This window comes from Dipodomys ordii, unplaced genomic scaffold (genome assembly GCF_000151885.1).
Source record: "Dipodomys ordii isolate 6190 unplaced genomic scaffold, Dord_2.0 Scaffold37, whole genome shotgun sequence".
NCBI lineage: Eukaryota > Metazoa > Chordata > Mammalia > Rodentia > Heteromyidae > Dipodomys > Dipodomys ordii.
This window is the reverse complement of record NW_012267253.1, coordinates 8530844-8548018: the sequence shown is the minus strand read 5'-3', so window position 1 is coordinate 8548018 and position 17175 is coordinate 8530844. Positions and strand designations below refer to the sequence as shown.

The following is a 17175-nucleotide window of genomic DNA, read 5'->3' as shown; positions in this document are numbered from 1 at the left end:
AAAAAATTCAAATTACACATTATAACTGCAACAACAATTCTTTGAAAACAAGAAAACATACTTGTTCCTCTATGCATTTTTTGCTTGTATAAATGTAAGATATATTAATATGATATCTTCAGACTACTCCCTTGCTTAAACTATTTTTCAAGGTACTATTAGTCTATTATTGACACTCTTACCCTTGAGATAGTGTTATATAATTTTTATAGAAGAATGGCTCAATGGAAAAAACGTGGTTCTACAAATTTAAAACTGAGATCCTAATCACTGCTTACTGATTTGCTATTTAATTTCTGAGAGTCAACCTCTCATTCATATTTGATCTACAAAATAAAATACCAACTCAGGCCACTTCACTGACTTGTAATGAGATTCAAATAAAGTAATTTATATTCAAGTGACACAGTTGCAAAATAAATGGAGGCTAAGCAGCTATTCTAATTTCAGCATACAGTACAGTTTAGTGAATGTTGGCTGAATAACAGCATAGCTTTATTCCTTTACTCCCAAGATATGAGGAGGTGAATGAAACCAACAATAGGAACAAAAAATAATTTTGAATAAAACATAGATGTTAGATGGTAAAGAAAAATAATGCAATAAATTCAGAAAGGAGAAACTCCCTAATCTGTGGAATGGCAGAGGCAAGGAAGGCATTTTTGGTCATCCTACTACTAGTGTCCTATCACACTGTCATATGGAAAAAGTGCAAGATTATCAGGTGAACCTTCTGTCATTCAGTGACAAGATATCACATAAACTATTCCACAAAAGCATTTGACACTATAAATTTTTTCTAAGAAAAAGTAAAATACACATTTTTGGACAAAGAGATGAAACTTCTAGTCTTTTGGCCCAAATGATAAAATATGTTTTAGTGATAAACAAAACTTTAGACTGTTAGACATCAACAACTTCCTTTGCCTCAAAGTCAACTTAATTTTATACAGAATAGATATGCATGAATTATTTTTCATATACTGACCAAATAATTGTTTTAATTATTCTGTCCATGTTCTACATCGCTATTACAGAGATTACACTCGTATAAGCTGTTTAGTTTGAGTCTATGTTTCAGATTTTATTGTGAGGTAAATGCAAACTGTTTTGATCACAGGTTTGCTAGTTCAAGGAAATCAGCAAATTGCAAGAAACGGTATTGAAAACTTGCCGTTTCAGCACAGTAAGTATCCTGAGAATGGTCGAAGTAACAGTCTGGTTTATGTTATCATGGCACTGTTCATGATCTATGTTATCATGGGTCTGTTCATGATCTATCAGTAAAAAGAGATAAAAAAAACCATGTGTTTTTACTAAGCTATGTTTGAGTACATGCAAACAAGAACTTATTTTTAACTTTAAATCTTTGTGTCTCTATTGCTGTGTTTAAATGATGGAACACAAATAAGAGTTTTAGAACTGTTTTTTAAACTAAATTTGTCTTGTAAGAAATAAATCTTGTAGTTCAACATAAACAGGAAACATGCATTCCCTAATTTGTTATTCTGCATGCTAAGTAGACTTACATGGAAGAAAATCATTGAAATGGTTTTAAGGAAATAAGGAGTAAAGCGGGGGGGGGGGTTAGAGGGATGGAGGGGAATGATGAAAGAGTGACACTGTTGAAGATTTACTGTACTCCTATACTACTTTGTGGAATGGCAACTCCTTTGTACAAGTGCTTAAAGATAAAAATAAAATTTAAGGGGTTGGGAAGGTGGCTCGGTGGTAGAGTGCTTGCCTTGCATGTATGAGGCCCTAGGTTCAATTCCTCAGTACCACATAAGCAGAAAAAGCCGGAAGTGGCGTTGTAGCCCCACGACCCACCAAAAAAATTAATAAATAAAAAATAAAATAAAATTTAAAAACAAACTTTTTTTTTCTTTTTGGTTAGTTGTAAGGTTTGAACTCTGGGCCTGGTTGCTGTCCCTGAACTCTTCAGCTCAAGGCTAGCACTCTACCACTTGAGCCACAGTGTCACTTCCTGTTTTCTGGTGGTTAAATGGAGATAAGAGTCTCAAGGACTTTCCTGCCTGGGCTGGCTTTGAACCACAAACCTCAGATCTCAGTCTCTTGAGTAGCTAGGATTACAGGCGTGAACCACAGGCACCTGGCTACAAACATTTATTTTGATAAAAACGAATGAGCAATATTATGAAGGCTAAACTTTAATGATTTATCTTAATGGAATTTTAGAGACGACACAATGTTTACCAGTCTTGAAATACTAGTTCTTGTCTTATACATTTAAAAAATTATTATTATTATTAAAATGTTAGAGGAGTTTGCCATTTTGTAAGTCTTGTAATGAGTACAATTTGGCAGGGGGGGGAGAGGAGGAGGGAGGAGAGCTAGGGGTGTTGGTCATGGGGCCTGCAACTCTGGGCCTGGGTGCTGTCCCTGAACCCAGGGCCTCATGCATATGAGGCAAGCACTGTACCACCGAGCCTCCTTCCCAGCCCCATAAGTACAATTTTTTTGGACAATGTCATCTCTTCCTTTGCTTTTGCCTTGTACATTTTAAGAGGTGTCTGCCTTGTCTCTCTTTAGTGGCTTTTATAATCACCAATAACTGATTAAAATTGCACTAATTGGTTCCATATTTTCAGACTCAAATCTCAGTCAAAATGTTTTTGTTGCAGTTAGTCAACAAAACTGGAAGAACCAGATATAAGATTTGAATGTTGGACAGATGTAGTTCAGTGTAAGGTGTTTGCCTCGAATGTGCTAGGACATAGTGTTAATCACCTGTTTAAAAAAATAAAAAAGGTTAATTTTTTTTTGAAACAGGATATGTGGCCTGAACTTGCCATGTACTCCAGGCAGGCCTTATACTCATCATCTTCCTGCCTCAACCAACCAAGTGCTGGTATTATAAGTGTGTACTTCCATGTCCGGCAGGAGGTCAATGTCTAAAATACAAAACTAAAACTAAACCAAAATAGTACCATGTCTACTTTTCATAATTTTTAAATCCTAAGACAGACAAATAATGAGGACTTTCACATGTCTTTTAAGAAGAAATTGGTACAAATGAGAAAGAGAAAACCCCAATGAATCAGCAGCATTATCAATTAGTTGGTAGGATTACTACTTTAGTTTGACCTAGACCTTGCCATCTTTTGTGAATTATCATCTCTGTAACAACTAATTATGACAAAAGTCCTGTCAAGTTTATAAAATTCAACTCCAATATTTACTCAAAGAAAATATTATAAAAGTATTTACCTCCCACAGATTAAAAGAAAAATAGTGTCATTCTGAAGTACTGACTCAAAGTTTCATAAATAAAAAGATACACACTGTATTTTTTTATTGTATTTCAATGTTTTTGTCTAACTCTCAGACATTTAGGTAAATTGCTATATTATTATTATTATTTTTGTCAGTCGTGGGGCTTGAACTCTGGACTTGGACGTGGTCCCTGCGATCTTCAGCTCAAGGCAAGTGCTCCACAGCTTGAGCCACAGCACCACTTCCGGTTTTCTAGTGGTTTATTGGAGATGAGTGTCTCACGGACTTTCCTGCCTAGGCTGGCTTTGAATCACGATCCTCAGATCTCAGCTTCCTGAGTAGCTAGGATTACAGGCGTGAGCCACCAGCACCCAGCCCGCTATATTAATTTTTATGAACATCACCATCTATACGTTACTTCCCTCCTACTCTGACTTGTGGTCCTTGAGATCATTTCTTTTTGTTGTTGTTCTTATAAACTTCACACTGAAAATCCTACATGAATTCTTACTTGCTTGTTTGACTTTTTTCCTGAGCCTATAATTGCTAGTCATATTATTGCAGTGGTAAATATACATATTAAAATAGTTGCTACATGCTCTCATTTGTCTTTCAAAATTATGATATATATATTCTGCTCACTAGCAGTAGTTTTCCCTATTAATTTTCCAGACTTTGATGAGTAGTGGGCAATATCTTTAGTTTTCAATCTGATGCAAAGCAGTGTTTCACTGTAACCTACATTTTTTGTTTCTTTTGTTGGTAATGGGGCTTGAACTCTGGGCCTGGGCGCTGTCCCTCAGCTCTTCAGCTCAAGGCAAGTATTCTAACCACTTGAGCCACAGTGTCACTTCTGGTTTTCTGGTTAATTAGAGATAAAGAGTCTCACACTCTTCTTGCCAGGTCTGGCTCTGAACCGTGATCCTCGGCTCTCAGCCTCCTGAATAGCTAGGATTACAGGCATGAGTCACTGGCACACGGCTTCTACATTTCTTTATTATGAATTAAAGATCTTATCTATTGGTCTCTAATTCTTTTTTGTCATATAAATTAAGAGATATTGGGGCTAGGAAGGTGGCTCAGTGGTAGAGTGCTTGCCTTGCATGCTTGAGGCCCTAGGTTCGATTCCTTAGTACCATATAAGCAGCAAAAGCCAGATGTGATGCTGTGGCTCAAGTGGTAGAGTGCTAGCCTTGAGCGGAAGAGCTGAGGGACAGTGGCCAGGCCCAGAGTTCAGGCCCCACAACTGGCAAAAAAAAAAAAGAGAGATTTATCTAGCTATATTTTTAAGATAAGTAAATTTGCTACAAAATAATAAGTTTTATTTTGGAGTATAAACATTCCAGAGATTCATGTACTTTACTATTTTGCTATAAAGTCCTAACTAAACTTCTATTGGAAGTATTATACTAGTTGCAATTGAGTAGTTAACATTATCAGCAATAATGATATTACTACTAATACTTTGTAGTTTATGTGTTATATACTAGAAATATTCTACCTATCGTATTTTATTAATTCACTGACTATATATAATAACTCTATGAGGTAAGTATGGTTATAACCATGCTTCTTTTATAGATAAAGTCATTTAGATAGAGAGAATTATGTTTTGCCCAAGTTCATGCATCTAGCAAATACAAGAGTTGGAATTTGCCCTTAGTCTTTTACTAGAATTTGTACTCTTGACAAACATAAAAGATCAAGAGGGAAAAAGTTGCTTTTATAAAAGTCTAATAAGACTGACAAGCCTGCTAAAATTACCAAGGAATAAAAGCAAAAGGCATAGATAGATATTATTAGGAATGCAAAGTGGATGACAAATTTACATGGTGCAAAGAAAGTATTATGAAGAACCTTATGAGACTATTTGAAAACTAGTTTTAGTGGTACAGGAATTGAACTCAGAAATTTGTAATTTTTGGACAAGTACTATTGAGCCGTGACCCAGGTTGGATGTGTGAAAACTACTAAAGTTAACAGTGTCTAGGAAAATATTACTTTGTAAACCTAAAAGAAAAATACAAAATTTTAAAGAATCCTATAATAACTGAAGAACTGAATCAAACCAGCCTTATTGTCTCCCTCCAAGAGGGCATCAAAGCTAGATAATTTCACAGTCAAGTTTTTCCCAGCAATCCCACTTTTCAAATAATTTAATGAATTAAGCTAATTTTAAAGTACTATTTATTATTTTTAAGTAGCTGTACAAAAGACTTACCATTCAAAAAAACAGTTTATAAACACAAGCATCTTGATCAATGTCACCCCAAAATTAACCTAATTTTGTTTACCAAAATTCAACAGAAGCTAAGCACCAATGGTTCACACGTGTAATCCTAGCTACTTGGGAGGCTGAGATCTGAGGATTGCAGTTCAAAGCCAGCTCAGGCAGGAAAGTCCATGAGACTCTTATCTCCAATAAACTATTCAGAAAAAGCCCAAAGTGGCACTGTGGCTCAGAGTACAAAGAGGCTCACAGCTACAGGACCAGGAAAAAAAAAATTCAACAGACATCAAGCCAGAGGCGATCACAATCACAAGCTAGTCATACTCATGTGATTAACGCAAAATCCCAAGCAAGATATTAGGAAACAGAATCTAGAAATGCATCTGCCAGGTATGAGTTCCAGACTGAATTATCCAGGGAATGTGAGATTGGCTTAATAACAATAAAAAAAATTAAGTGTAATCTGCCATTCAGATTAAGAGAAAAATCAGCTAGGCACTGATGGCTCATGCCTGTACAATCCTAGCTACTCAGGAGGCTGAGATTTGAGGATCACAGTTCAAAGCCAGCCCGGGCAGGAAAGTCCATGAGACTCTTTTTTTTTTTTTTTTGGGGTCTGGTTGTGGGGCCTGAACTCTGGGCCTGGGCGCTGTCCCTCAGCTCTTCAGCTCAAGGCGAGCACTAGATCTACCATATGAGCCACGGCGCCACTTCCGGCTTTTTTTTCTTTTTGCTTATGTGGTGCTGAGGAATCGAACCCAGGGCCTCATGCATGCAAGGCAAGCACTCTACCACTTGAGCCACAGTGCCACTTCCAGTTTTCTGAGTGGTTTATTGGAGATAGGAGTCTCATGGACTTTCATGCCAGGTTGGCTTTGAACGTTATCCTCAGGTATCAGCCTCTTAAGTAGCTAGGATTACAGGCATGAGCCACCAATGCCTGGCTACTTAACAAAATTTTTAAACATCTCAAATGAAAGCAAGTGATAATCTTATTAGTCTCAAACTGAAGTTTTTGTCTCCCTTGATTGCCCCCCCACCCCTTTTTCTTTGTTGTTTGTAGGGCCTGAACTCTGGGCCTGGGTGCTGTCCCTCAGCTCTTCAGCTCAAGGCAAGCACTCTACCACTTGAGCCACAGTGCCACTTCCAGTTTTCTGAGTGGTTTATTGGAGATAGGAGTCTCATGGACTTTCATGCCAGGTTGGCTTTGAACGTTATCCTCAGGTATCAGCCTCTTAAGTAGCTAGGATTACAGGCATGAGCCACCAATGCCTGGCTACTTAACAAAATTTTTAAACATCTCAAATGAAAGCAAGTGATAATCTTATTAGTCTCAAACTGAAGTTTTTGTCTCCCTTGATTGCCCCCCCACCCCTTTTTCTTTGTTGTTTGTAGGGCCTGAACTCTGGGCCTGAGCACTGTCCCTCAGCTCTTCAGCTCAAGGCTAGCACTCTACCACTTTGAGCCACATAGCCACTTCCAGCTTTTTCTGCTTATGTGGGGCTCAGGAATCGAACCCAGGGCCTCATGCATGCAAGGCAAGCACTCTACCCCTGAGCCACCTTCCCAGTCCCATTTCCCAAATTTTAATGGTTCCATGTTAGTTACCCAATCAAACGTAGCAATGTTTATAAACACTGACCTTGCTGTGGCTTCTTTCCACTTTTTGAAAACATTTGTTTAAGGACAGATTATGTCGAACAGAATTCTTCCAGCCTGTTGGTGCAGTAGCAAAGTATGGGAAGCGATCCAGAATCCAGCTATAAATTTCTTTGACAGGCAAACATTTATTTGGAGAGTGTTCAATAGCCATATAAATGAGAAGACTAAAGGAGTATGGGGGCTTTGAAGTTGCTGATTTTTTTTCTGGGTTCTGGTAGCAAGATGGCCCAAAAGCTGGCACATCATCTCCCTCTATATCATACAATGGACTAACCATTGGAAGACCTTCACTTCCGAGGCTGAAGTTTGTTAGAAGATTAGTACTTTCATGAAGCCAGTTCAAATTTGTGAGTTCATCATCTGCTGACTCACTGCCTACCAGAGTGGCCTTTGGCCCAGCAGCATCAACAGCTTCGGGCAAGCTTCCCATTTGGTAAATTTGGCTTAGTCCTGCAATCTTTTCAGCTCCTGGAGTTTCAGCTCTCTTATCCGGAGTCATTCCAATTACTGGACCCATTTACTTGAATAGGTCTGCAAGGAAGGAAGGAATTATCAATCAATCAATCAATGTAATATTTACAATTCTGAAGAAAGGAAATACATACCTAAATATCCCCAAACCAAAGAAACTTTGCAATCAATTATACAATAGCTAAGCACAGTATTTGTTTTGTTGTTGTTGTTGTTTTTGGTCCGGTCGTGGGGCCTGAACTCTGAGCCTGGGCGCTGTCCCTCAGCTCTTCAGGTCAAGGCTAGTGCTCTACCACTTGAGCCACAGCGTCACTTCCAGCTTTTTTCATTTTGCTTATGTGGTGCTGAGGAATCGAACCCAGGGCCTCAGGCATGCAAGGCAAGCTCTCTACCACTGAGCCATCTTCCCAACCGCTAAGCACAGTATTTGTATAATGAAGATACTAACAGTTTATAAAGAACCAAATTTAGTTCATATAATTTTAAACAACTATAAAATAAATGCAATTCTATAGCATTATAGGCATGCAGACACTAACAAAATTAAATACCTAAAAAATACCTAGCAGTAGCTATCTTGTAAGTGGTGGCTATTATTATTTTTAAAAAACAGGTAATAGCTGGGCAGCAGTATAGCTCATGACTATCATCCTAGTTTTCTCAGGAGGCTGAGATCTGAGGATCAAGTTGGAAGCCAGCCCAGGCAGACAAATCTTCAAGAATTTGTTCTCCAATCAATCAGCAAAAAGCTGGAATTAGGGGCTGGGAAGGTGGCTTATTGGTAGAGTGCTTGCTTTGCATGCATGAGGCCCTGGGTTCAATTCCTCAGCACCACATAAGCAGAAAAAGCCAGAAGTGGCCCTATGGCTCAAGTGGTACAGCGCTAGCCTTGAGCTGAAGAGCTGAGGGATAGTACCCAGGCCCAGAGTTCAGGCCCATGACTGACCAAAAAAAAAAAAAGCTGGAATTAGGTGTGGCACAAGTAGTAGGTAAAGCAGAAGAGCCTCAGCTGTGAGTGAAAAAGCTAAATGAGAACTAAAAGATCTTGAGTTCAAGCCCTACTACCGATACCACAAACAAACAAACAAAAAAGTAGTCTATGTCAATACTTTATATATCTTAAGAAACCATATTTTACTATAGTAGTCATATACAGGACTCAATCTTGAAAATAATCAAGCCAGTTCCCGGTGGCTCAAGCCTGCAATCATAGCCTGTAATCTCAGGAGGCTGAGCTCTGAGGATTGTGGTTCAAAGCCAGCCTGGGCAAGAAAGTCCATGAGACTCTTATCTCCAATAAACCACTAGAAAACCCGAAGTGGCTCTGTGGCTCAAGTGGTAGAGCATTCGTCTTGAGCTGAAGAACTAACTGAAGGATAGCACCCAGGCCCAGAGTTCAAGCCCCACGACCAACCAAAAAAAAAAAAAAAAAAGTAAAAGAAAAAGAAAATAATCAAAATTGTAACATAGTTTAACCAATTAACAATTAATTTAGGTAAATCCTTTCTTCAAATAATATGTGCTATAAAGATAAACCACTTAAAATATTTTGTACTGTTATCACACTAAAGAGATAATGTTTCTTTTCAAATTATTTATCTGCAATTGACAAAGAGTAATTGCATTTATGAGATTCAATGTAATAAGGTACATGTACACTTTTGGGGATGATCAAATCAAGCTAATAAACATATTTATTTCTTTTTGTGTTGAAAGCACTTAAAAGGTACTGTAGCAATTTTGGATGACATTATTACTAACTATAGCACACTGCTGTGAAATAGATGACTAGCACTTAGTGTTAGCTGAAACTTTGTACTTTTTTTGGAGGGGCGGGGGTCCGGTTGTGGGGCCTGAACTCTGTCCCTGGGCGCTGTCCCTCAGCTCTTCAGCTCAAGGCTAGCACTCTACCACTTGACCCACAGTGCCACTACCGGCTTTTTTCTTTTTGCTTATGTGGTGCTGAGGAATCGAACCCAGGGCCTCAGGCATGCAAGGCAAGCACTCTACCACTGAGCCACCTTCCCAGGCCGAAACTTTGTACTTTTTAACTAATACCTCCCTTTTCCCTATCCATTCTCTTTCAAATTATGCACACAGTACCTGCTAGCCCCATACTGCTTCCCACTTCTTAGAATACAAAAAGATAACACTTCTTATTCAAGAAATTTGTCATCAGCTAAATACTTAATATTTTTCTCATAAATTCTAATAGTTTGAACTGTACATTTTTTCATCTCATTGTGTGCTTATATTTCAAGGTTGAAATTCTCTTAGGAGGCTTAAACTATCACTATATGAATAAGAGAGTAAAATGGTGCTTCTAATACTATCCCCTTTAACTTTTTTCTTAAATGATTTTTGTTTTGCTCTTAAAACATACCTAAAACTTACAATGGGAGAATAAATGACCAGAGAGGAAACTGACATAACTTTAAAAACACAGACATATGGGACTGGAAGGTAGCTCAATGGTAGAGTGCTTGCCTCACATGCATGAGGCCCTGGGTTTGATTCCTCAGCACCACATAAGCAGAACAGGCCGGAAGTGGTACAGTAGTTCAAGTGGTAGAGTGCTAACCTTGAGCTGAAGAGTTGAGGGACAGTGCCTAAGCTGCCCGGAGTTCAAGTCCCAAGACCAACAAAAAAGAAAACACAGACATAAAAATCCAAATATATTTAACATATCTCCTATGTAATTGACCAAATTATTTATCTGACCACCAAAGTCTTCTGGTAGAAGTCCACAGATAAGGAATACAGTCTGAGCCTGACACCAGGTATAAAAGGGGTTAATTTCAGGACCATGAGCTTGTCAGGCAGGTGTTCTACCACTTGAGACACACTCTCAACCCCTTTTCACTTCAGCAATTTTTCAGATAGGGTCTCATATTTTTGCCAGCAATAAACTGGGCATAATGATACATGTCTGTGGACCAGAGATGAACTGTCAGGCAGAGCCTGAGAGTAATGTACCTTGCCCCTGGAAATTATATGTCATCTATTTGCTGACGAAGAGACTTCAATGAGTTTACCTTCATCTAGCAGTGCTGAGACTTAGGCCCAGCCCCCTGAGAAATGGGTAAATGTGTGGCTATAAAGCTATATCCCCCAGTCCAGAGGTAAGAAACAGCATTTCAACCTAGTCAATGTAATAATGCCTTGCCTCAACAGTGAGGCTGCCTCAACTGAAAGAATACAGATGATTAAAACTTCTAACATCCTCAGCACCACATAAACAGAAAAAGCCGGAAGTGGCACTGTGGCTCAAGTGGTAGAGTGCTAGCCTTGAGCTGAAGAGCTGAGGGACAGCGCCCAGGCCCAGAGTTCAAGCCCCACAACCCACAAAAAAATAAATAAATAAGCTGGGCACTGGTGGCTCAGGACTATAATCTTAACTACTCAGGAAGCTGAGTTATGAGGATCATGGTTCAAAGCCAGCCTGGGCAGGAAAGTCCATCAGACTCTTATCTCCAATAAACCACCAGAAAAACAGAAGTGGCACTGTGGCTCAAGTGGTAGAGTGCTAGCCTTGAGCTGAAGAGCTGAGGTACAACACCCAGGCCCAGAGCTCAAGTCCCACGACCAACAAAAAAAATTTTTTTAAGATAAATAAATAAATAAAACTTCTAACAAATGACTTGTCCTACGATATGTAAATCCTAATGCAGAAATACAAAATGAGAAAACAAGATATTTCTCTTCCAAAAGTCAATTCCACAATAAAGTACTTGAACAACAGTGAAGTGGATAAAATTTCAAGTAATAAACTCAAAAGTATAATGAAGAATCACTATTTAAAAGGACATGTACAAACAGCTGAATGTATGCAGCAAATACAACAAACACAGTTGGATGAACTCACAAGAAATCAAATAAACAGCTGAATGAAATGAGGAAGACAATGCAGGACATAAAGAATATAACTTCTGCAGAAATAAATCAAATTACAATCCTGGAAATAAAAAGCTCTGTAATTAACTTCCCTAAAAAATTCAATTAAAACTCTTACTAGTAGAATGTAGCAAGATAAAAACTAGGTATCAGATAATCAGCAACAAAAAGAAGAATATGATCAATTACATAAGGACAAAAATATTAAGAAAGGGGCTGGGAAGGTGGCTCAGTGGTAGAGCGCTTGCCATGCATGCATAAGGCCCTGGGTTCAATTCCTCAGCACCACAAAAGCAGAAAAAACAAAAGCCGGAAGTGGCTCTGTGGCTCAAGTGGTAGAGTGCTAGCCTTGAGCTGAAGAGCTGAGGGACAGCGCCCAGGTCCAGAGTTCAGGCCCCATGACCAGACTCCCCCCCCAAAAAAAAAAATTAAGAAAATTAAAAAAAAATAGGAAAATCCAAATAGTATACAGAAGAAATTTTAAAAGACCAAAGCTAGGAATCATGGGTACAAAAGAGAAGGAAACTAAAGGCACAGAAAACAATAAAAAAAAAAAGGCAAAAAAAATCTCTGTATCTTACGTCATCCAAGCATAGGAGCCTTGCAGAAGCCAAAATAGGTAAGCTCAGAAAAGAAACACTTTAGCTGGGCGCCGATGGCTCATGCCTGTAATTCTAACTACTCCAGAGGCTGAGATCTGAGATCACGGTTCAAAGCCAGCCCCAGCAGGAAAGTCCATCGCTCTTATCTCTAACCAACCGAAAACGAGAAGTGGAGAAAATGAGAAGTGGCGCTGTGGCTCAAGTGATAAGAGTGCTAGCCTTGAGCTGAAGAACTGAGGGACAGTGCCCAGGCCCAGAGTTCAAGCCCCACGCCCAACAAAAAGAAAAGAAAAAAGAAGAAAAGAAAAGAAACACTTTAGACATACTATAATACACAACACTAATTATACTCCCCCACCTGAAAAATGGAAAGAATACTGAAAGCTCTGGGAAGCAAGTCTCATATAATGTCAAATCCACAAGAATAAAAACATATTTCTCAATAGGAATTCTAAAAGCCAGGAGAAGGCAAGGACCTATGTCTCCTACCTATAAGCCTAGCTACTCAGGAGGCTGAATCTGAGGATTGTGGTTCAAAGCCAGCCCAGGAAGAAAAAGTCCATGAGACTCTTATCTCCTATTAACCACCAAAAAGCCAGAAGTAGAGCTGTGGCTCAAGTGGTAGAGTGCCAGCCTTGAGTGAGAAAGCCCATTCCCAGAGTTCAAATCTTAGTACCAGCATCAAAAAATAAATAAAAACAAGGAAAACATAGATAATATATTATAAGTTCTGAAAGAAAATAAATACTTGTGAATCTAAATTAATGTGTCCATCAAAGTCACCTTTCATAATTGAAGAAATAGAAACATTCCACGACAAACAAAAACTAAAGGAATTTATGACCACTAAACCAGCACTATAGAAGACACTTGAAGATTAAATGTACAAAATAAATCCCACTAGATAAGTAAATTATGAAAAGAGGATTCGAAAAGCACACATTATAAAAAATTAAAATGATAGAAAAATACAAAATGTACTAAATGTTTCATTGAAGACTATTAAAGTTCTTAAAGTCTGATTAAAAACGGAGAAAAAAGGATGTCTAGATATACCTAGTTACAGATTCTAGACAGCTGTTTTAACTTCATCATTTCATGGTAATCTACTTCAACAGTTGCTAATGAGATTCCACTAAAGATAATGTTTTCCCTAAATTTTTCTTTTTTATTAATCTCTCATTTCCGTTTTCTTGTCTATTGCATTCTGGCTTTCTTCAGATTTTCCTCTTACTACATCAGTTTTTCTTCAATCATTCTATTTGTTTTTTAAATCTTTCCATTAAAACTTAAATTCTATGAGTTTTTATTTCTAAAACTTTTGATCCTTTTGCAAAGTATTTGTTCTTTTTCTCATATTTATACCTTTCTATTTCACATTTGGGCATACCAAAATGTGAAGTCCATAAGTCTGATTCAACTTATCTTACATTAAGCCTTGTTAAGTTTGGATAGCTAGTAATTTTTACTACAATCTACTTATTTCCATTACAACCTTACTGGTGAAAATTCTTGGATAATAATGATTACATCTGATTTGCCACGCCATAGAGAATAACAACAGTTCAGCATCATCTAAAATTCTTAGCTTGAGGTTTAGGTTTGGATTTCTGTGTGTTAAGGGTTGTCTGGGCATCAAATTTTCAGTGAGATTTTATTTTTCCCATTTGCAACAATATTCTGGAAAGACAATTTTGGGAGGACATGAAAGAAAAGAAGTACTAGATAATAAAACACTTAAGAAGGCTGAGGCCTATGGTATTTAAATTAATGGAGAAGACTATTTTGGCCCGGTACTCTGTCTTGAATGGATCTGATCTTCACCCTGAATCCACATAAAGCCAAGAAAATAGCTCACCTAATTTAGCAACTACCCTCAAGGCCATAGCCAACTCAGCTTACCTCAATGTGTTTCCAATTAGTGTAGTCTTAACTTTTGTGCAAGAGCAGTGATGCATTCAAGATTGTCTGGCATTAAGAATTAGGATGTTTTCAGCATAAAGTTGGTCTGAGTACTTACTATGCTGCTGGAACCATGTTTACATTATAGTAAGCCCACCTGATTTCAGATTTATTATACTGTTTTGATCAGCCAAAGAAATCCCCATGTGCACATACACAGCTCACATGATACAGAGAAGCTCTTAGTCAGTCTCATGTTTAACTCATGTAATCTGGTATTTCCATGCCTTAACTTTGTAAAATATGTCTCCCATAAAGCAAACAGTGGCCAAAAGCACAATCAAAGTTTTGGTAATCCTCCCAAGCCATGTAGTTAAGGTACTTAATTTAAGTAATGCTATGAAAATTTTAGATTTTTTTCCTTGATAGGCAGCACATATGGCTGAAGAGAACTTGCCAAGCAAGCACAGGCCACAGGGGTTCAATCCCAGTAACTCTTAAGAAAAAGATTTATACATTGTTCAAAGTTAAGAAACACTACTCCAAGGGGCTGGGAAGGTGGCTCAGTGGTAGAGCGCTTGCCTTGCATGCATGAGGCCCTGGGTTCCATTCCTCAGCACCATATAAGGAGGAAAAAAAAAAAAGCCAGAAGTGGTAGCTCGCTAGCCTTGAGCTGAAGAGCTGAAGAGCTGAGGGACAGCGCCCAGGCCCAGAGTTCAGGCCCCACAACCGGACCTAAAACAAACAAACAAACAAAAACAAACAAAAGAACCAAAAACAAAACAAAACAAAGAAACACTACTCCAAGCCTGGCGCTGGTGGCTCACGTCATAATCCTAGCTACTCATGAGGCTGAGATCTGAGGATCATGGTTCAAAGCCAGCCCAGGCAGGAAAGACCATGAGACTCTTGTCTCCAATAAACCACCAGAAAACTGGAAGTGACGCTGTGGCTCAAGCGGTAGAGCACTTGCCTTGAGCTGAAGAGCTGAGGGACAGCGCCCAAGCACAGAGTTCAAGCCCCGTGACCGACAGAAAAAAAAGAAAGAAAGAAACACTACTCCAAACTAAAACATATCACCCTGCTGTGTCTTAAGTTAGTAGATAGTGTAATCTTATACTTAATGTATCATATACTTAATTTACACTGTAGTCACTGTAGCTGATTATGAGTTTATAATTCCTTATCTAAAACTCCTAGTGCCAGATGTATTTCAAAATTAAGAATATTTTGGACTTTAGGAAAAGTAATATAATATATATGATATGTTACATCCCAGTCAGGTCTGAAACAATACCTTATAGTAAATGTTAATATTTCTGTAGAAAAATGTATTGTCACATTAGGAGGAAATGCAAAGTAACACTGACAATCTTCTATTGGTTCAAATCACATTTGCTATCTCTTTTTTTTTTTTTTTGGTCAGTCATGGGGCTTGAACTCTGGGCTTGGACACTATTCCTGCACTCTTCAGCTCAAGCCAAGCACTCTACTGCTTGAGCCCAGCACCACTTCTGCTTTTCTAGTGGTTTTTTGGAGATAAAAGAGTCCCAGGGACTTTTCTGCCCAGGCTGGCTTTGAACCATGATCCTCAGATCTCAGCCTCCTGAGTAGCTAGTATTACAGGCGTGAGCCACTGGCACCCAGCTTTAACATTTGCTATTTCTTAACCATTAACCATTTCTTAACAACTTTTGGTTCTGAGTCAATATTTAAACTATAGAAATATCTTAATGTAGTTATTACCTTCTATGCACTAGAAAACTAGTAAGTTTCAATAGAATTTTATTTACCACAGATTTGACTCTGATCTGAGTAAAGATAAAAAGCTCATAAACATTGCTATTTTTTTCTCCATGTATTTAGGAATATCTATTTGTCTATTTGTAATTGAGGATACAGAATCAGTAATCTTATATGAAGATGCACTACAGGAATTTTAAATACATTTTGAGGCTGCACTATAGGAATTTTAAATCAATTTTGAAGCTAAAGTATTAGCCGCATTGGACTGAATTCAGTTACTCTACACATATGTAGATTTTTAAAAAGGAGAGAGAAACCCAAGAGATACAGGTATATTAATTAGAAGTACCTAGCCTGATTCTTTCAAAAAGAAATCCCTCACTTCTTTATTCATAACTCTATTGTCATAATTATTAGATTCTACAGAAAACAGTGGCTAACTATAAAATGGAAATCTTTTTCTTTGAAAAATGAATTAACATTCATTCATAAGGGTAGGAGACATTGAGCATACTTGAGGAAGCTTTTTATTTGAGGTGAAAAGTGAAGAATAAATAATTTCATTAATGAAAACATTGTGAAAGTAAAATCTGAATAAGTAATACTGGTATTAATTACATCTGGAGACAGGAAGCAAAGGGTTAAGAACATCAACTACTTGGTTGTATGGCTCAAGTATTTGAGCACCTGCCTAGCAAGCATAAAGCCCTGTGTGTTCAAACTCCAGTACCAAAAAAAGAAGTCATGATCTGTAACAAGATAGAATGTGAGTTTAAATCCCTGTTCTGTCATAAGGCTTCCAATTTAGAATTACAATAGCTATCTCTTATTTTCATTGATTTTAGCATAAAAAATCAATGAAAATAAAAACAAAGCACTGCTGGGTGCCAGTGGTTCATGTTTGTAATCCTAGCTACTCAAAAGGTTGAGATCTGAGAATCATAGTTTGAAGCCAGCCCAGGCAAGAAAGTGCTCAGGCCCTGAGTTCAAGCCACAGGACCAGCACATACATACATACATACATACATACATACATACATACAGCACTATCAACACAATGAATACTTGTTGCAAAGATGGTAGTGGATGCAGAATGTATTTAAAATTCTTATACTTCTTATAATAATTCTTTTTTTGGGGGGGGTCAGTTGTGGGGCTTGAACTCTGGGCCTGGGTGCTGTCCCTGTGCTCTTCAGCTCAAGGCAAGCACCCTACCGGTTGAGCCACAGAGGCACTTGCAGTTTTCTAGTGGTTTATTGGAGGTCAGAGTCTCACAGGGGGGCTGAGAAGGTGGCTCAGTGGTAGAGCGCTTGCCTTGCATGCCTGAGGCCCTGGATTCGATTCCTCAATACCACATAAGCAAAAAGAAAAACAAGCAGGAAGTGGTGCTGTGGCTCAAGTGGTAGAGTGCTAGCCTTGAGCTGAAACACT

General features: G+C 38.2%; 1 protein-coding gene across 1 annotated transcript in view; it reads right to left on the bottom strand.

Moving 5' to 3' along the window:
* The window catches only part of Foxn2 (forkhead box N2), a 34062-nt gene that overhangs the window by 12142 nt on the left and 4745 nt on the right, over positions 1-17175 (bottom strand). Inside the window, exons 2-3 of the mRNA XM_013017910.1 lie at positions 7110-7660; positions 5459-5517 (exon numbers count right to left, since the gene is read on the bottom strand). Coding sequence (XP_012873364.1) covers positions 5459-5517; positions 7110-7646 — 596 coding nt within the window. The 5' untranslated portion in view covers positions 7647-7660. The remainder of the gene's footprint in view (positions 1-5458; positions 5518-7109; positions 7661-17175) is intronic.